The 21,179-nt window shown below is 40.6% G+C and overlaps 1 protein-coding gene across 2 annotated transcripts in view; it reads right to left on the bottom strand.

Moving 5' to 3' along the window:
• il16 (interleukin 16) overlaps positions 1–21,179 on the bottom strand; it is a 123,526-nt gene that overhangs the window by 87,847 nt on the left and 14,500 nt on the right. Inside the window, exons 2-4 of one of the 2 annotated variants that reach the window (XM_061884283.1) lie at positions 14,897–15,125; positions 14,428–14,707; positions 1,917–2,056 (exon numbers count right to left, since the gene is read on the bottom strand). In XM_061884283.1, coding sequence (XP_061740267.1) covers positions 1,917–2,056; positions 14,428–14,707; positions 14,897–15,125 — 649 coding nt within the window. The remainder of the gene's footprint in view (positions 1–1,916; positions 2,057–14,427; positions 14,708–14,896; positions 15,126–21,179) is intronic. The other variant, XM_061884292.1, reaches the window with a different exon arrangement.

Here is a 21,179-nt window from a genome sequence, read left to right as displayed (position 1 = left end):
ACAGTATATATATATGTGTCTTGATTGGATTATCCAGAGAATAGTGCTCGATACCATGGTAGAGCGCAATATGTAGGTGTGGGAAAAATCACAAGACTACTTCATCTCGACAGAACTGTTTCATGAGGGGTTCCCTCAATCATCAGGAGATTTTAATGGAAGCATTCACATACACTGGTTTATATAGGGCACAGAGTGGGTAGGTACAGGCAGGCGTAGGGTGTGGTGATTGGCTCATGTGTTACCTAGGAGGTGTTTCCGTCTGTGGCGGTATGTTGAAATGATTTCACTGCGCTTGTTGAGGGATGGCAGGTCTGGATGATATATAAAAAACAGTTTCTCTTTTAAGCATAGGTTGCATCTTTTATTACCACTGTTGTAAGGTGTGCTGGATGCAAGAATTTGCCATGTTATTGAATATTCAACATTATTGTCTTTGAGGTTCCAAATGTGCTTGCTGAGTTCTGTAGAATTCCGCAAAGTCTGGTTTCCAAAGGAGGCCTTGTGATCATTCCATCTGGTTTCAAACGCTCCTTCGGTTAATCCTACTTACGTGTCGGCTGTGCTAATGTCCTTGCGTGTTACCTTTGCTTGGTAAACGACTGATGTTTGTAAGCACCCCCCGTTTAAAACCAGATGGAATAATCACAAGGCCTCCTTTAGAAACCAGACTTTGCGGAATTCTACAGAACTCAGCAAGCACATTTGGAACCTCAAAGACAATAATGTTTAATATTCAATAACATGGCAAATTCTTGCATCCAGCCCACCTTACAACAGTGGCAATAAAAGATGCAACCTATGCTTAAATAGACCTCCTTTTTAGACCAGTTGATCTGCCGCTTCTTTTTTTCTCCTATGTCCCCCCCTCCCTTGTGGAGGGGGTCCGGTCCGATGACCATGGATGAAGTACTGGCTGTCCAGAGTCGAGACCCAGGATGGACCGCTCGTCGGGACCCAGAATGGACCGCTCGCCTGTATCGGTTGGGGACATCTCTACGCTGCTGATCCGCCTCCGCTTGAGATGGTTTCCTGTGGACGGGACTCTCGCTGCTGTCTTGGATCCGCTTGAACTGAACTCTCGCGGCTGTGTTGGAGCCACTATGGATTGAACTTTCACAGTATCATGTTAGACCCGCTCGACATCCATTGCTTTCGGTCCCCTAGAGGGGGGGGGTTGCCCACATCTGAGGTCCTCTCCAAGGTTTCTCATAGTCAGCATTGTCACTGGCGTCCCACTGGATGTGAATTCTCCCTGCCCACTGGGTGTGAGTTTTCCTTGCCCTTTTGTGGGTTCTTCCGAGGATGTTGTAGTCGTAATGATTTGTGCAGTCCTTTGAGACATTTGTGATTTGGGGCTATATAAATAAACATTGATTGATTGATTGAACTGTTTATTATATATTATCCAGACCTGTCATCCTTCAACAAGCGCAGTGAAATCATTTCTACATGCCGCCACAGACAGAAACGCCTCCTAGATAACACATGAGCCAATCACCACACCCTACGCCTGCCTGTACCCACCCACTCTGTGCCCTATAAAAACCAGTGTATGTGAATGCTTCCATTAAAATCTCCTGATGATTGAGGGAACGCCTCATGAAACAGTTCTGTAGAAATGAAGTAGTCTTGTGATTTTTCCCACACCTATATATATATATACATTTTCTACCGCTTATTCCCTTTGGGGTCGCGGGGGCGGGGAGAGGGGGGGTGCCTATCTCAGCTGCAATCTGGCAGAAGGCGGTGTACACCCTGGAGCCTTTGTGTTCAACCCTTAGGTACGCACTGTGTAGTACTGTACTTACTATAAAAATATATCCATACTCCTCAAGTTGTATTTCTAAGGCAAAATGAAACAGAGGAATCTATTTTTCCAGCACAATATGATACATATAGAATGAGTTTTATACCTGTAAACATCCCCGCCACTCATCCTTGGCTCCTCGTGAGACTTTTGGTCTTCTGTCAGGACGACGCTATCCGACATTTGTGGTACACACACCTCCTCAGTCGGCCTAATGGTTACACACATCCTCCAAATACTACTCTCCTACAAAAAATACAGAGTGGCAAAATGAACAACACTTTACTGTAAAAAAAAAAAATACTTTTTGTATTAAAGAAGAAATACTAGAAGGCACAAGGAAAATCAACAAATAGAGACGTTTAAAGGTGGGCATGGAGTAAAACTGTCAAGGCTGTCCTTCAAGGCAGGGATATGTGCTGAAATATTTGTCATGACCACAGCCTTCATTGTATTCTGAAATAGTATCCAATGGAACAATCATGCCATTTCTAGAACTTCACCAAAAGCAGTAGATCCCTCGCATTTCTACAAACATTTGATTATATATTTTTTTATCTTTTCACTAAATGCATGATACTTTGGCACAATGTAGAGTAGTCTGTGTACAGCTTGTATAACAGTGTATTTACTGGTCCCTCAAACTATGTCAACACAGTAATACCCAAACTCTTGGCAGCAAAGATGAGTACAACTTTAAGTGAAAATGGTACGCAAAGTGTAAATATTTAGTGTAGCAACCATTATTTTCGACACTGCCTTAATAGTCTTGAGCGTAGAGGTCATTAAAACTTTTCAGGTTGTTACTGAAACCCCCGGAAAATGCATAGCTCTTCAGAACACCAGCAGCACCCGTGCAGACCACGTGACTCCCACAACTATGTTTGATTGTTGACGAGACATACTTGTCCTTGGACTTTGATTGATTGATTGAAATTTTTATTAGTAGATTGCACACTTCAGTACATATTCCGTACAATTGAGCATTAAATGGTAACACCCGAATAAGTTTTTCAACTTGTTTAAGTTGGGGTCCATGTAAATCAATTCATGGTTTACCACCTGGTTGCTCCCACACATGTTTAAAACTATCGGAAGTGAATATGTTCATCCTTATCAAATCGGACCACATGAGGACATGTTTTCACTAATACATGTTCTTGGTGTGGTTGTCTTCACAAAACGGTTTGCAGTTCTCTGGTGCATCATCTGTAGAAGACTATATCCTTCCAATTTGATGCAGTTTGTAGCAAATGGTCTAATCTCCAACCCATTCAACCTCAGCAGCAATGCTGTCAGCACATTATTTTGACTTTATTCGGACATACAACAAAACACATATATATCATCGCAATTTGAATTGAGTTTTAAAAGGAGTAGGCAGAAGCAGAAGCTTCTTGTCTATAATTATCATAAAGATCTCACTCATTTACCCCACCCCCCCATTCATTCATTCACCCATTCTCCCGTTCATTCTCTATTCAATATAAACAATCTTGTCTTAGGCCATGTCTACACTAAGTCGTTTAACCCCTTAAACTAATAATTATTTAGCCTAAGCCCTGTTTCAGCCAGGCGAAACCATCGTTTAAGGTCCCCCTCCTCGGAAATTTTTTTACACGGGTTAATCTCTCAAACAGTTCCAAGATAAGAAAAAAAAAAGATAATTACAATAACAAGACTATCAGATAACCCTCTGTGTTTCGTTACATCTCCATGATAGCATTTTATACATTTTATTACTCATGTTGATATGCAACAATTTCACTCCACAGACAGAAATGTACATGCTACTTTTAAGAGTAGTATGAGCACTACATTGTTTTTTAGTTACAAACTGTTCCATTCTTAATTCATACCTCCTCTCTTCTTCCAACAACAATTAATTTAAGTTACCAGGTTGTAATTTATTTTGTGCTTTAGAAACTATTTGTACAGTCTTAAATTTGACAAGATCCAGATATTGTAAAGTTTTCAACTTTAAAAACAGTATTTTGGTTTGGTAATTGTAACCCACTTTATGCATAATCCTTATTTCTCTCTTTTGTAATGTGTATATTGTCTGTAAGGAATTGTAAGCGTTCCCCTGCACCTCAACACAATACATTAAATATGGCAACACCATATATAACTTCAATCATCACATTATTAATCATCAATTTCACCTGTATGTTTATTTTACGGTTATCAGAATCAGAATCAGAAGTACTTTATTAATCCCCTGAAGGAAATTAAAGGAAATTATTATTATTAAAAAAAAAAATATATATATATATATATATATATAGTTTTCTCCAAAATCAGTGACAGTGTGTTTTTGTCAAACCTTGATTTCAATTTACTGAGTTCTTTCATAACCACACATCTTCACAAGTACACACTGCAATTGTATCGTCTGCAAAAAAAAAAACAAGTTTGAATATTTGCTCTGCATTAGGGTGGCACGGTATACGCATTCTAACAACATACTGCCGTTCTAACATTCTAACAAGTTACCGCAGTACTAATGAATTAAAAACAATACTATACTGTCTATTTAAAATACCGGAAGTTTTTTTTTTCAAGAAAAATGTTTATTGTCCATCCATTCATCCATCCATTTTCTACCGTTTGTCTCTCTCGGGTCGCGGGGGTGCTGGAGCCTATCCCAGCTGCACTCGGGCAGAAGGCGGCGTACACCCTGGACAAGTCAACACCTTATCACAGGGCCAACACAGATAGACAGACAACATTCACACTCACATTCACACACTAGGGCCAATTTAGTGTTGCCAATCAACCTATCCGCAGGTGCATGTCTTCGGACGTGGCAGGAAGTCGGAATACCCGGAGGGAACCCATGCTGACATGGGGAGAACATGCAAACTCCACACAGAAAGTGGAGTTTGATCGAACCCAGGACCTTCGTATTGTGAGGCACACTTATTAACCCCTGTATTACCATTCTGCCCGTGTTTGATGTATCATAAGATTTTTTGTTAAAATCAAGCCAATATGACAATTTTTTGTGGTCCCCTTTATTTTGAAAAGTATCTATAGGTATCGATATTTTGATACCGGTACCAAAATAATTGATTTCGGGACAACCCCACTCTGCAAATATTATATAAAATACAGTTTTAGTCCTAACACTGACCCTTGCGGGACTCTGCAGGTAATGTTTAAATGATGTGATTCAGTTGTACAAATTACTCACTGTCTTTGATCTAACTCTTTAACCACTCCAAAACACGCCTTCTCACACTGTACTCTTCCATTTTCTTTTGTGGTATATCATGATCTGGTGCAAATGCAGCCCGCCGGTGTCTTAAGTCTGGCCCGCGAGACGTCACAAGTAGGGATGTCCGATAATATCCGCCTGCAGATATTATCGGCCGATAAATGCTTTAAAATGTATTATCGGAAATTATCGTTATTATCGGTTCAACCTCCTGATTTTGCCGGGAGACCCCCAAATTTCAGTGCCCCTCCTGAAAATCTCCCGGGGCAACCATTCTCTCGATTTCCACCCAGACGACAGTATTGGGGGCGCCTTTAAGGCACTGCCATTAGCGTCCTTCATTACCTGTCGTCACGTCCGCTTTTCCTCCATACAAACAGCGTGCCGGCACGGTCACATAATATATCTGCCATTTAAACACACACACAAGAGAAAGCAAGGCCAACCTAATCAACAGCCATACAGGTCACACTGAGGGTGGCCGTATAAACAACTTTAACACTGTTACAAATACACGCCACACTGTGAACCCACACCAAACAAGAATGACAAACACATTTCGGGAGAATATCCGCACTGTAACACAACATAAACGCAACAGAATAAATACCCAGAAACCCTTGCAGCACTAACTTTTCCGGGACGCTAAAATATACATCTACCCGCTACCACCGAACCCCGCTCCCCCAACCCCGCCCACCTCAACACCGGGTGTTGGGTGTACTTTTGAAGTAAACAGAAAGTAAATAAGCAACATCTGTGCAGCAGAAAATTCAGAAATGCCCGTATTTATGATTCTGATTCTGAAGTCGGTAACCCAAACTTAAACTGTGATGAATGTAAGCTGGGCAATTGGCTCATAAGCTATTATTTAAATGAAATAATGGATGCTATTTGTGATGTGATGCAATCAACATATATTTACAGCCATGAGGGGCACATGGAGAGGCTTCACTTAGTGTGGTCACCTAAGCCTCACTGTGAGGAAACATGTACATTTTTCAGTTTTGGAATATGCTTGCATTGCAATTAAACCTATTTTCTGTATTTTATTCATCTATAAATACAATTTGAATGTAGAAAAAATACTTTACACATACAATGCATGCAGAGATGAAATCTGTGTTTTTTACCATCTATTCTTGCTGGGACAGGCAACATGTAGATCCAGTTGAGTGTTTGTTATTTGTAACAGACTGAAGTAACAATCCTTTTTCAATTAGAAAGTATACAACATATATGCTCAACGGTAATACATCTAAATCAATATCAGACTAATTTTTGCCACTATCATGTTTAAATACTTTCAATTCTGAAATAGCTATCTTACTCTGGCTGCATTGAAATGAGTGCTCAAATGTATTTTATTACTAATAACAGAGGGGTTTGGTGGTAGCGGGGGTGTATATTGTAGCGTCCCGGAAGAGTTAGTGCTGCAAAGGTGTCTGGGTATTTGTTTTGTTGTGTTTATGTTGTGTTACGGTGCGATTGTTTGTCATTCTTGTTTGGTGTGGGTTCACAGTGTGGCGCATATTTGTAACAGTGTTATTTAACTGGCCACCCTCAGTGAGACCTGTATGGCTGTTGACCAAGTATGCAAGCATTCACCTGTGTGTGTTTAAACCGCACATTTCATGCGAGTGGGCCGGCACGCTAATTTTATGGAGGAAAAACAAAAGTGACTACAGGTTGTAGAGTATGCTAAAGACAGTTATTTTAAGGCACGCTCCCAGTACTGTTGTCCGGTAGCAATCGGGAGAAATTCGGGAAAATGGTTGCCCCAGTAGATTTTCGGGAGGGGCACTAAAGTTCGGGAGTCTCCCGGGAAAATCGGGAGGGTTGGCAAGTATGGGTCCAACTGGATTCTATTAACACAGATACAAATGTATATACGATTGATATTACCTTCCAAAATAGTTTCGCTCTTTTTGATTAAATTACATTAGAAGAACGCCTGTGACTTGTAAATGGGTCAAAACAAACAACATGTTTACTTGACCCATTTCCTGGGAAACATATGAAGGAGCTGTTTAAAATATTAGGACCATCAGTGCTGAATATTATTACTTATCACTTTTTTCTGGCACTGTTTCCGTAGCATTCAAAAAAGCGGTTATTCATCCTTTGCTCAAAAGACCTAACCTCGATCCTGACTTCGTGGTGAACTACCGGCCGATGTCCCACCTTCCCCTTATCTTGAAAACCTTCTAAAAAAATTGTTGCACTACAGCTAAATGAACACTTAGCATCTAACAATCTCTGTGAAACCTTTCAATCCGGTTGCCCTCGCAAAAATTATTAATGATCTATTGCTAACGATAGATTCTGATGCGTCATCTATGTTGCTTAGCGCAGGTTTCAATACTTTCGATGAAAACAGTTTATTAGAATGTATCAAAACACAGATTTGTTTGTCAGACTTAGCCTTTTCTTGGTTTAACTCTTATCTTACTGACAGAATGCAGTGTGTCTCCCGTACCAATGTGACCTCGGACTATGTTAAAGTAATGTGTGGAGTTCCACAGGGTTCAGTTCTTGGCCCTGCACTCTTCAGCATCTACATGCTGCCGCTATGTGACATCATACGCAAATACGGTGTTAGCTTACACTGTTATTCTGATGACACCCAACTCTACATGCCCCTAAAGCTGACCAACACGCCGGACTGTAGTCATCTGGAGGCGTGTCTTAATGAAACGAATAGAATGGGAAATGACACAATATTTTACTGCATATGTCAGCAGCTAAAATAGGAGCCTTTGTTTGCTTACTTACTACTTAAAGACAAGTAGTCTTGTACGTTTACTATTGTATTTAAGGACAAACTTGCAATAGGAAACATATGTTTAATGTAGCGTAAGATTTTTTGTTAAAATAAAGCCAATAATGCAATTTTTTTTTGGTCCCCTTTATGTAGAAAAGTACCAAAAAGTACCGAAAAGTACTAAAAAGTATTGAAACACATTTTGGTACCGGTACCAAAATATTGGTACTGGGACAACACTAGTGGTAAGTTATTATTTTATTCTCAGAGAAATTATTTAAATGGTTCATATTTTTTCTTCAGATTGCATTTTTTGTCTTTACATGTCAAATAAATATTGCTAACTGTGTAATGCTGCATACAGACATTTGTCTGGGATTGGGGGGGTGCATTTTTCTCAAGGGGCAATGAGGGGTGATTCTTTATTTTTGAACTGATTGCCGTCGGGCTTCACGGTGGCAGAGGGGTTAGTGCGTCTGCCTCACAATACGAAGGTCCTGCAGTCCTGGGTTCAAATCCAGGCTCGGGATCTTTCTGTGTGGAGTTTGCATGTTCTCCCCGTGAATGCGTGGGTTCCCTCCGGGTACTCCGGCTTCCTCCCACCTCCAAAGACATGCACCTGGGGATAGGTTGATTGGCAACACTAAATTGGCCCAAGTGTGTGAATGTGAGTGTGAGTGTTGTCTGTCTATCTGTGTTGGCCCTGCGATGAGGTGGCGACTTGTCCAGGGTGTACCCCGCCTTCTGCCCGATTGTAGCTGAGATAGGCGCCAGCGCCCCCCGCGACCCCGAAAGGGAATAAGCAGTAGAAAATGAATGAATGAATGAATGCCGTTACATCATAATCAACGCTTCGCTTTGTGCTCGTGTTCCCATCCACATGACAGCGTATTAGTGATTACCCTCAAAAATACATTCTTTACTTCGGTAGGAATTTAATATGCAGACTTAAATCATGGGGCTTCACGGTGCGAGAGGGGTTAGTGTGTCTGCCTCACAATACGAAGGTCCTGAGTAGTCAGGGTTCAATCATTGAAATCGCCGATTCGGTGTAACAGCTGTGTAATCATGATTGCACAGGCACTTTCAATGAGACAGGACACAGTGTTGGAATAAAGAAATCACTTTCGCGATCTTTATTTTTCATGGAGAAGTACCAGTCTTGAAAGAAAAATTTAAAAGTTACACTAATGGATCAATGATGAAAACCATTACAGTTTTTAGTTGAACCATTTTTAGTGATACTTTTAAAGCTTTTCCATGTTTTCTTTATATTATTTTAATGTTTTTGGAGTATATTGTCATGATATGAATTTTTACATGCTGTCATAATATAAGTCCATCTGCACTCATACATCTATTTTACAAACACGTTCTTTGCAGCAATGCTGTCAGCCCTCATACACAGTGTTGGTATAACATTGTTACCAACGGCATTATTTTTTTCTAGTAACGAGTAATTAATTACTGTTCCCATCGTTGCAACGCCGTTGCCGTTACTGAGAATGTGAAGTGGCGTGTCACTGCAGTTTGGTTGAATGAAGCCCAAAGTGTCAGGTTTTGGCTCCAGTTGCGCCAAAACAAAAATGTTGTCACGGCGCGGGCTCAAACTCACTTTTCCCACGGCAGCTGGCTCTACCAACACCTCCGCTGGCAGCGCGCCGAGACACGCCACTGCTCGCGCTGGCCGTGTCACGCCCCCAGGCTGTGGATTATTGGCAATCTGCACACCTGGGACTGATAAGGACCAGTGGACCCAAGGATCCTGGCGGGAACTTAGTTTCTCTATGTTGTACCCTAAGCCGACAAGCTTTATGCTCTCTCCTTGTTTCTTCCCCGTGCTTGATTTGTCCCATCTTCTCCCTTGTGCTCGCAGTGTTTTCCTTCCGTCGCCTTGGTTTCGAGCTGTGTGTTTCGCTCCCTTGGACTTCCCCCCCGGATCTCGACTGCCTTCCCGGATCTCGACCCCCTTGCATGGACACGGACTCTGACACCTCTTTTTCTCGCCCTGGATCTTTTGCCTGTCTCACGGACTTCCCATATAAGCCTCGCCCTCGTGGACTTCCGTGGACTTCCAGTTTGGAACAACACCTCCTGGTAACACTCAACAGATAACTGCTTCACATAGTCTCACACCATACACACTCTTGAATGTAATCACACTCCATTTCCTTTGCTATGAGTTAGTATTGTTTATTTAATATATATATCATTGGGTATATATATATATATATATATATATATATATATATATATATATATATATATATATATATATGTATATATATATATATATATATATATATATATATATATATATATATATGTATAAAATAAAGCATAGAATAGAACTTTACTTCCCCCTTGTGTCTGTGTCGTCAACTCCATTCTAGAATCATAACAAATGTATGATTGTTCTATGTCGTAATATGCGAACAGTGAAGTGGGCACATTTTATTTTGATGCTATATGATGCGACCACCAGTTGAGCCATCGAACGTGACATCTACACAACTATAAGTTTAATTTGTGTATTTGCTGCCACTAATCATAAACAAATTATGACAAAGGCATGCATCGTAACTCCGTTTCACAACACTCCTAATTAGCCAGAGGCGTAGCATAAACATACTTTTTATGTTTCTCTGTGTAAATAAGTGGAGAGTACAAAAACTTTGAGGCATGATGCAATTAACCTGATGATAAACTAGTGTAAGAACAATGTTTTTGTATAATTCATAAGATTGCTGAAGTTTTCAGTTTTGTAAATATTAACTATTGTGTGTTAAGTCCTACTTAAGGTTAAATTAAATTTAAGAATTATGCCAATCAGCTACATAGACGTTATGATGGTTGATTAAAGGTGGTTGAATGATAGCTGACAAAGTGCAGTTTATTTCTCCAGCTTGGAATTGGACACATACTGTTGCTAACAACTACATTCAATGAAGAAGACAGCAATGTTACTTCTGTGCTGCAGCCTGATGGAACAGTTGTTGCCCCCTTCACTTTTCTGCCAGCCCCTCCTATATGTCTGCCTAGAAAAGGCCCTGTTGCATTATCAAAATTAGCTTTAAAAAAAGTCCCTAATATTTGTACTCAAATGCTATTTATTGTCAGAATGTCATCTAGGAGCGTTTTTAAAAGGTCTACTTACATTCTTACATTTCTTACCTTTAATGTATGTCATTTATTAGACCAAAACTTGGTTACAGTTTATCTAAAGTTCTTTCAGGCCGTATTTTGGCATACGAGTGCAGAGATTTGCACGACTTAAAGGCCGAGGGCTCTGTGTGTCTTTTTACCTAAGCTTTAATTTTTGATACCGTTATGGGCTTTGTACATTCAATATTTAATGTCGTTACTTCAAGGAATATTTTTGAATCCATTTGTTTTTTCACTGCATATCCTATGGCACAGTGTAGTCTATTAAGTTCAGATAAATGTCAAATATATGTATGTCGATTTCGAACAGTTAATATAAACAGCTTTGACATTAAAGATGTTATCAAACGTAGAAGCGTATTAAATAACAATCTCAAATACTTTGCTCAGTTACTACTAGGGGTGTGGGAAAAAATCGATTCGAATTCGAATCGCGATTCTCACGTTGTGCGATTCAGAATTGATTCTCATTTTTTTTAAAACGATTTTTTATTGTTTTTATTTTAATTAATCAATCCAACAAAACAATACACAGCAATAACATAACTATGCAATCCAATTCCAAAACCAAACCTGACCCAGCAACACTCAGAACTGCAATAAACAGAGCAATTGAGGAGACACAAACACGACACAGAACAAAACAAAAGTAGTGAAACAAAAATGAATATTATCAACAACAGTATAAATATTTGTTAAAATTTCAACATAGCAGTGATTAAAAATCCCTCATTGACATTATCATTAGGACATTTATTAAGAAAATAAAAAGAACAATAGTGTCACAGTGGCTTACACTTGCATCGCATCTCATAAGCTCGACAACACACTGTGTCCAATATTTTCACAAAGATAAAATAAGTCATATTTTTGGTTCATTTAATTGTTAAAACAATATACATTATTGCAATTAGTTGAGAAAACATTGTCCTTTACAATTCTAAAAGCTTTTTACAAAAATCTACTACTCTGCTTGCATGTTAGCAAACGGGTAGATCCTGCTGAAATCCTACGTATTGAATGAAAAGAGAATCATTTTGACTTAGGAAATAATCGTTTTTGAATCGAGAATCGTGTTGAATTGAAAAATAAAAAAAGATTTTGAATCAAATCGTGACCCCAAGAATCGATATTCAATCGAATCGTGGGTCACCCAAAGATTCACAGCCCTAGTAACTACTTACTCTTACAATGAAGTAACCAAGTTACTAACTCAATTACTTTTTGGAAGAAGTAAATTGTAACTTTAACTAATTACTTTTTTAAGGTAAGATGACCAACACGGCTAATATGACTTTTCTACTAACAAAACCTCTGCAACAATGTTGACAGCACTCATACACCCAGTTTACAACACAGTTTCTTCAGCAATGCTGGATGCACTGATATGTTTACTTTACAAACACAACCTTTGAATCAATGCTGGCAACACTTATACGTCAAATTTACGAAAACAACCTCTGCAGCAATGCTGGCAGCATTCATAAGACTACAATAATAACCCAACCTCTTCAGCAATGCTGGCAGTACTCATACATCTTGTATACAAACACGATCTGTGCAGTAATGCTGTCATCATTCAAACGTCTAGTTTGCAAGCACAATCTCTGTCGCAATGCTGGCAGCACTGATACGTAAAGTTTACAAACATACAGTAACCTCTCCAGCAATGCTGGCAGCACTCAAACGTTTAATTTACGAACAACTTCTGCAGCAATGCTGGCACCACTCATATGTCTAGTTTACAAACAAAACCTCTGGATATCACACTCAACATTGCACAGTGTAATGGCAATTGCAATCACTGCAGTTTAACATGCTGTTCATCAGCTGATCCAGGGAAGCTCCATGTGACCCACAGCTTGTTTTTTTATTGGTGTGTAGCTTTTTCCTAAAACAAAATCCCATTTTGCCTGTATTACAACTTTACTAGAAATTAACAATTCTGGTCATGGTGAAAATAGAAAATAAAAAAGATCTTATGAAAAAAATAAGTGAGGTTGAATGTAGGGCTGGGCGATATATCGATATATACAATATATCGCCGGTCTGTCTCTGTGCGATACAGAAAATGACTATATCGTAATATTCGAGTATACGTTCTCACGCAGGACTTTTAGCTGAGGGCGTACACTTCATGCTCTTCTCGATCTTTCCAGTGTCTCCTCACAGACAAGCAGGCTAACATTCTTACATACGTCACAAACTGTCACGTCATACATCACATACACGCCCTCGCAGAGCAAAGAGGTAGCGGCGTGGCGAACGTTAGCTGCTAACGTAGCCGTACGAGAGAAAGATGCTGTGGATCTAGTAAAAAAATGAAGGAATAATTCATTCCCAATAAAAACAGCAGGGTTTCCATCGTCTGGCGGTGGTTCGGCTTCAAGTGGGAATATGTCGAACAGACAACCATAATTTGTCAAGTGTGGGGGGGGAAAGCGTTGCTATAAAAAGTAGCATTACTGCTAATATGTAGCATCATTAGAAAAGTCACTCGCTAGAGAATGAAGAGAATTTCATAACCTTAGTAACATACCACATAGTGAAGGACGAATACTATTTGATTTCCTATTATGCAGCTCATTTTTATTTGACACTTAAAATGTCTCTGACAGTCTTGCAATTTATGTTTTGGAAATGACTTGAATGTTTGTGCCATTGCTTAATAACTTTAATACACACTTTTGGTCAATTGACTTAGTTGTGATTTCACTCTCTGCATGAAAGTTTAAAAGTAGCATATATTAATGCAGTATGAAGAAGAATGTTTTAATGTAGACACATATAGTCAACATACTGCTGGGATTATATGCATCAAGTGTTCATTCAAGGCCAAGGCAAAATATCGTAACATATATCGTATATCGCGATATGGCCTAAAAATATCACGATATTAAAAAAAAAAGGCAATATCGCCAAGCCCTAGTTGAATGTTATCTGAACATATCAATCATACTTTAACAAAGAAACACAAAACTGAGATATAGTCTTTTAATTTATGCCATTTAACTTCAACTGTATTTTTTTCATTCCCTATCTGTTTTAATTTCATTGCTCCTGTTATTATTTTTACATTTTAATGCTCCGCTAACATCCTGAATACAATCCACCCTCACACAATCTGAATACTTGTGATTCACCTCTTTCTAGGCTGTCACTCTCTTGCTCATCTTAAGCAATGGAGACAAAGGGCCCACAGCGTCTGTGTTCTGTTTGAGGTTTCTTCCCTATAGGAAGTTTTTCCTTGCTTATGTGTGGGTCAGTTACTTTTCTTAATTTTTTAGTAGTAATTAGGATTTGTGAGTGGCGTATTAGTTATTCATACCAAACTTAACATTACATGTTGAAGTCAGTACTTGCTACAGAATCTTGATTGTATAAAGCAAATGGGGACACAAATATGTTTTACAGATTATGGGATTTGTGCTTATATTTTGTACCAAATAAAAAAGCTTGCATCTGTACCTTGATGCTGAAAGTTCTCCGCAGTCTTGTTTTATTTTCACTGAAGGTTGTGCTCTGATGCAGCTGTTTGGTTGCCTCTGTCCCTCTAGTCTGTGGGGTTGATTGCCAAGTCCTCCATTGTCCGATTTCTGCATTTCCGTGTCCGGTTTGATCCTCAGGGGACATGTCTGTCCTCCAGCCTAAATTCCATTTTCTCCTCTCCTCTGACACATCCCCAGCCTCCCTCGCTTCTGATCCAGGGCAGTCATCCTTGGTCTTAGAATGACATAGAATTAAGGACCTTTGAAAAAGACAGAAAAGGCTGAGCAAGCAAGGTACAACAACAGAGAAGAACTCAACTGGTTTTGATTTATTAGAGAATATAGCACGATTGACCATTAACCTAAAAACTGACATATGGATTGTAAACTACCAGTTTTGTGCAGCTCTTCCTGTAAAACTCAAGTCTTTATTGTTACTGTTAGCCTACCTGGAAAGTATGGTGAGCTTCTTGGAGCGCTTGTTAGGGCTGTCGTTTGGGTTGTTGTTGGTCTTCTGCTGGTCCCGGCGTCTTCTCTCCATCCTTCGAGCAGCAGCTGTGCTGGCTTTCCTCCTCTGATGGGAGTATCTCTGAGGCATAGTTGTTTGTGTGTGCGCCGAGAGCTGGGGTACCAGTACACCCCTCCCTCCCGCTCCACAGCTTAATAGAGAGGGTCGCTCTTGAGGGCAATTAGAACATTCAGTTAGGACAGTCTGACAACATCAGAGTCTTCTGACAATCTCCTGAGCCAATTGAAGAGACTGAATGATAAAAGCATTTTTTTTCTTCTGCTTTGGAAAAAAAAATGTTATCCTTGTGACTTACCACTTAATCACACATACACGTGCGAGCACACACACACACACACACACACACACACGCACACACACACACGGATCTTGATTTACATTACTCTCAGAAAGTAAAGCCAGAATATTGATGTATTTTTGTAGTATTTTCCCTAGTCAGTTTTACTTTGCACACATCTTGACTGTGCAGATAATGCTTTTGAGCATGGACACTTTACCCCAATAATGGGCTGCTGTGACTAATGGCCTGCACTCTTCTACATTGCATTATGGGATGATCATCAAATGCATTACACATGCTATTGCGGAGGCCATTCACGTTCACCGTGAACACTTTGTAAACAACAGGCACAGACCATTACGCTGAAACTCATGGGACATTGGCTCTGATACTCTTATATCGCTGCTTTCTCCCTCTCAACAACCCCACAGTCAGGGACTGATTTGCTCACAAGGTTTGAGCAACAATAACAACATGTGACACATCCATGTGCCATCCAATCATCATCTATTTTCAGGGTCAGAAGGAGTTGCAGTCTATCCAATCTGACTGTGGGCAAAAGGCAAACTCCACCTTTCAATTAGAGAGCCCCATCCCAGAGTGGGGAGTGAACCCCCACTGCCTGGAACTCAACAACTCCTGCAGACCATCAGTCACCACAGACAATCACTATTGTTTTATTTAAGATTATGTTTCTCTCAAATAATAGCTTCTGAAGTTTCTTGAATCACAAACTGGAGACTTGATGGGAGGGGTTTCAAGGATCCAAGAAGTTTTAAGGGGTTATTTTCTCCTGGTCGTGAAGGCAATCTGGTTTTATTTTATTGTGTTAGTCCTATTTTACCATGAAGAAACAAGTTTTCTTCGTCAGTCACTCTAGTTCCATCCAAGCCTCTTTTTAACCAAGGCGTCCCTTAAAGGGGAACATTATCACAATTTCAAAAGGGTTAAAAACAATAAAAATCAGTTCCCAGTGGCTTGTTGTATTTTTTGAAGTTTTTTTCAAAATTTTACCGGTCCCCGAATATCCATAAAAAAAGTTTTAAAGTGCTTGATTTTCGCTCTTTGCGATGCGACTATCCATTTCCCTGTGACGTCATACAGTGCTGCCAATGTAAACAAACAATGGAAGATACCACAGCAAGATATAGCGACATTAGCTCGGATTCAGACTCGGATTTCAGCGGTTTAAGCGATTCAACAGATTACGCATGTATTGAAACGGATGGTTGGAGTATGAAAGTATTGAAGAAGAAACTGAAGCTATCGAGCGAATAGCTATTGACGCTATTCATAGCCATTGCATGGCCGAATAGCTGCGTTAGCATCGCCGGTAAAATGTGCGGACCATATGATCAGGACTTTCGCATCTTGTGACACTGGAGCAACTTAAATCCTTCGATTGGTAAGTGTTTTTTCGCATTAAATGTGGGTGGAAGGAAACGTAATATAGTTGCAAATGCATCTGCAGGTTATCCATACATCTCTGTGCCATGTCTGCTTTAGCACCACCGGTAAATAGCATGTTAGCATCGATTAGCGTAGCATGTTAGCATCGATTAGCTGGCAGTCAACATCAACAAAACTCACCTTTGTGATTTTGTTGACTTTATAGTTGCGAATGCATCTGCAGGTTATCCATACATCTCTGTGCCATGTCTGCTTTAGCACCGCCGGTAAATAGCATGTTAGCATCAATTAGCGTAGAATTTTAGCATCGATTAGCTGGCAGTCACGCCGCAACCAAATATGTCTGATTAGCACATAAGTCAACATCAACAAAACTCACCTTTGTGATTTCGTTGAATTTATCGTTGCAAATGCATCTGCAGGTTATCCATACATCTCTGTGCCATGTCTGTCATCGCCGGTAAAATGTGGAGACACTCTGGCTCATTCAATGGGGGTCTGGCAGCAGACACTTTCGCATCTTCGGGCCAATGGTGCAACTTGAATCCCTCCCTGTTAGTGTTGTTACACCCTCCGACATGATGTCTCCAAAGTTCCAAAAAATACTCGGAAAAAACGGAAAATAAGAGAGCTCAGACCCGGTGTTTGTAATGTGCTGAAAATGAAAATGGCGGCTGTATTACCTCGGAGATGTCACATTCTGACGTCATCGCAAAAAGAGCGATAAACGGAAAGGCGTTTAATTTGCCAAAATTCACCCATTTAGGGTTCGGAAATCGGTTAAAAAAATATATGGTCTTTTTTCTGCACCATCAAGGTATATATTGACGCTTATTTAGGTCTGGTGATAATGTTCCCCTTCAACGCTCTGTTCTTGGCTCCACATTGCTTTGATTGGCTGTTCATAGTTGCAACCGCCGCTACCATATAGGGGCGAATGGTGATGAAAATTCTGAGGGCCCAAAGTCCGCTGGGGTCCACATTGCCATGCACACAGGTAATTAATGGGGTACAAGGGCCCACACTGATATTCTTTTCTGGGAGCCAAGAATTCCTAGCAACTGCTGGGATTGGTGGTAACGTCTCGTCCGCTCGTGCATGACCACAAATCACCCCAAACACCGCTCTTGAGAACTGGTGTCATCCCTTTTCTTTGTGAATGAGCACAGGAGGGGAGTTTTTGGGAAGGTTTGAATCAGGAAGGGTGCAGGTTACAACGATTTAGCTTCCTGAAAATGTGTGCCTAGTAAGCCTCTATCTAACTGTGCAGTAGCTTTAATAGAGTGACCTAAATGATACTAACATGTATTTCCAGCTATTCTTCCATCTTATATGACCTTTTTACACCCAAGTTTTGAGATGGAGGATGACAACCACCACAGTGAAGTGGTGGCCATACTGCAGTCTCCTGGAGACTGGATGTGTCCTGTCAACAAAGGTGAGGACAAGAAGAAGAAAGACCTAAACAAGGAGGAAGAAGAAGTAGGCGAGCCCAAAGGAGATCCAGAAATGGCATCTTCAGGTAGATGGTCCTCCGCTTGCCCTTTAATGTGAAGGGTCAGTTTATCACTATGGTTGCTTGTGTTGGGCAATACCTGTCAATTTTAGAGTGATATTTTAGTAGCACACAAAGTAGTGTCCACTATCTGGCATATGAAAAAAATGAGTGGGTTGGTTACATGTGTTTTATTTTCTCATTTTAAACTAGTGTAAAAACGCCATGGGATGCTGGACGAAGCGGCTGGGGAAAGGGAAGTCTGGGCTTTCTTGCTTAGGCTGCTGCCCCCGTGACATGACCTCTAATAAGCAAAAGAAGATAAATAGATTAATGAACTAGTATAGATAACTTTGTGTAGCCTTTGTATTAAAGGTACCCTATGACAATAATAATCCATCCATCCATCTTTTTCCGCATATCCGAGGTCGGGTCGCGGGGGCAGCAGCCTAAGCAGGGAAGCCCAGACTTTTCTCTCCCCAGCCACTTCATCCAGCTCTTCTCTGGGAATCCCGAAGCGTTCCCAGGCCAGCCGGGTAACATAGTCTTCCCAACGTGTCCTGGGTCTTCCCCGTGGCCTCCTACTGGTCGGACGTGTCCAAAACATCTCCTTAAGGAGGCGTTCGGGTGGCATCCTGACCAGATGCCCGAACCACCTCATCTGACTCCTCTCGATGTGGAGGAGCAGCGGCTTTACTTTGAGCTCCTCCCGAATGGCAGAGCTTCTTACCCTATCTCTAAGGGAGAGCCCCGCCACCCAGCGGAGGAAACTCATTTCGGCCGCTTGTATCCATGATCTTGTTCTTTCGGTCTTAACTCAAAGCTCATGACCATAAGTGAGGATGGAAACGTAGATTCCGGCTCAGCTCCTTCTTCACCACAACGGTACAACAATAATAATAATATTGCAAATTAAAGTGTTGGGTGATTGATTGACTGTGTGAAGCATGCCGGCAAATGTAACATTTCAGGCATGTTGCTGTTCTCCATGTGTCAAAATGAACATCACACTTGGCTTCTGAAGTGCTAGCAACACATACAAACAAAACCAGCCACCACAAAAATGCTCAGAAAGAGAAGAAATACTGACCAAAACTTGCTCCAAGCCCAGTAAAAGCCGTTCAAACATAATGAAAATAATAAAGATGGTATCCTATAAGTTCCATCCATCCATCCATTTTCTACCACTTATTCCCTTTTGGGGCCACGGGGGCGCTGGCGCCTATCTCAGCTACAATCGGGCGGAAGGCGGGGTACACCCTGGACAAGTCGCCACCTCATCGCAGGGCCAACACAGATAGACAGACAACATTCACACTCACATTCACACACTAGGGCCAATTTATTGTTGCCAATCAACCTATCCCCAGGTGCATGTCTTTGGAAGTGGGAGGAAGCCGGAGTACCCGGAGGGAACCCACGCAGTCACGGGGAGAAGATGCAAACTCCATACAGAAAGATCCCGAGCCTGGGTTTGAACCCAAGACTGCAGGACTTTCGTATTGTGAGGCAGACGCACTAACCCCTCTTCCACCGTGCGAAACCCGAAATTGACTTACAATGTGCCATAAAAACATAACTCAGTCAGTAAATCGAGGGCCTTCTGGAAGCTTTGAGCTAGATTCCATGACACACTGCCATTTTGGGGAAACCATATCCTGGGCTAGTCACATGACTGTCACATCACAACAATTCTTAAAATGTTTCCTGTTACTTTAAGTTAAGCAGAAAGTTGTATAAAATACATTTTAACACGTTTTAAGTGTTGCTTCTAATGGGTTAGGTGTTGGCTTGTTTCAGTCCCCAAAATGATTGTTTGTGGTACTCCTGTGACTAACAAAGCTTACCTTTGAACTCCGTAATGCAATCTTTTCTACAATATCTGTTTTCACCGGCCTTAACTCCCTAGATTTGTTCTGGGTGTGCATAAATATGCCTCTGAAATCAGAGATGTTCTCCACGGTATATAATAAAAACTGAAACCTAAACACTTGAATTATTGGTAATTTTGAATAAATTAATAATAAATGTATTTATTTTTAGTGCAACATTTCAAAGACAACAATGAAGGAAACAATTACCCTCTACGTAAATGTTTTTCTAACAGGGATCTCTGGACAGGGATCAACCAAATTTTTTTATGCTATCCACATCATCATCATGTAATGTTTTCAAACCGCTCGACCACCAGTCTGGTGTGTCACTTATTGCCATACTAATATATCCGTAAAAGGTGTGTCCAAGTTTGTTGTTAAAAGTTGTATTAAGCACCCTGTCATGTGTTCATTTACAGTGCATCTGGAAAGTATTCACAGCTCTTCACTTTTTTCACATTTTGTTATGTTGCATTTTCTTATTTCAAAATGTAGTAAATTCATTTTTGTCCTCAACATGTTACACAATATAGCCCATAATGACATTGTGAAAAGTTTAAGAAAACAGGCAAATTTATATATAAAAAAAAAAATCCCCCAAAATTATGTGTACATTAATATTCACAGCATTTGCTCAATACTTTGTTGATGCACTTTTGGCACCAATTAGACCCGAAGGTGTTTTGAATACGATGCCACAAGCTTGGCACACCTATCTTTGGGCAGTTTCACCAATTCCTCTCTACAGCACCTCTCAAGATCCATCGGGATGGATAGGAAGCGTTGGTTTTCATCCAGGATGTCTCTGTGCATTCATCTTTCCCTCTACCCTGACTAGTTTCCCAGTTCCTACTGCTGAAAAACATCCCTACAGCCAGCACCATGCTTCACTGTAGGGATGCTATTGGCATGGTGATGCCTGGTTTCCTCCAAATATGATGCCTGGCATTCACGCCACAGAGTTAAGTCTTTGTCTCATCAGACCAGATAGTTTTGTTTCTCATGATCTGAGAGTCTTTCAGGTGCGTTTTGGCAAACTTTTTTTTCAAACTGAGAAATGGCTTCTGTCTGGCCATTACACCATACAGGCCTGATCGGTGGATTGCTGCAGAGATGGATGTCCGTCTGGAAAGTTCTCCTCTTT

The sequence above is a fragment of the Nerophis ophidion genome, linkage group LG02 (genome assembly GCF_033978795.1).
Source record: "Nerophis ophidion isolate RoL-2023_Sa linkage group LG02, RoL_Noph_v1.0, whole genome shotgun sequence".
NCBI classification, from domain to species: Eukaryota; Metazoa; Chordata; class Actinopteri; order Syngnathiformes; family Syngnathidae; genus Nerophis; species Nerophis ophidion.
This window is presented reverse-complemented; position numbering and strand designations above follow the sequence as displayed.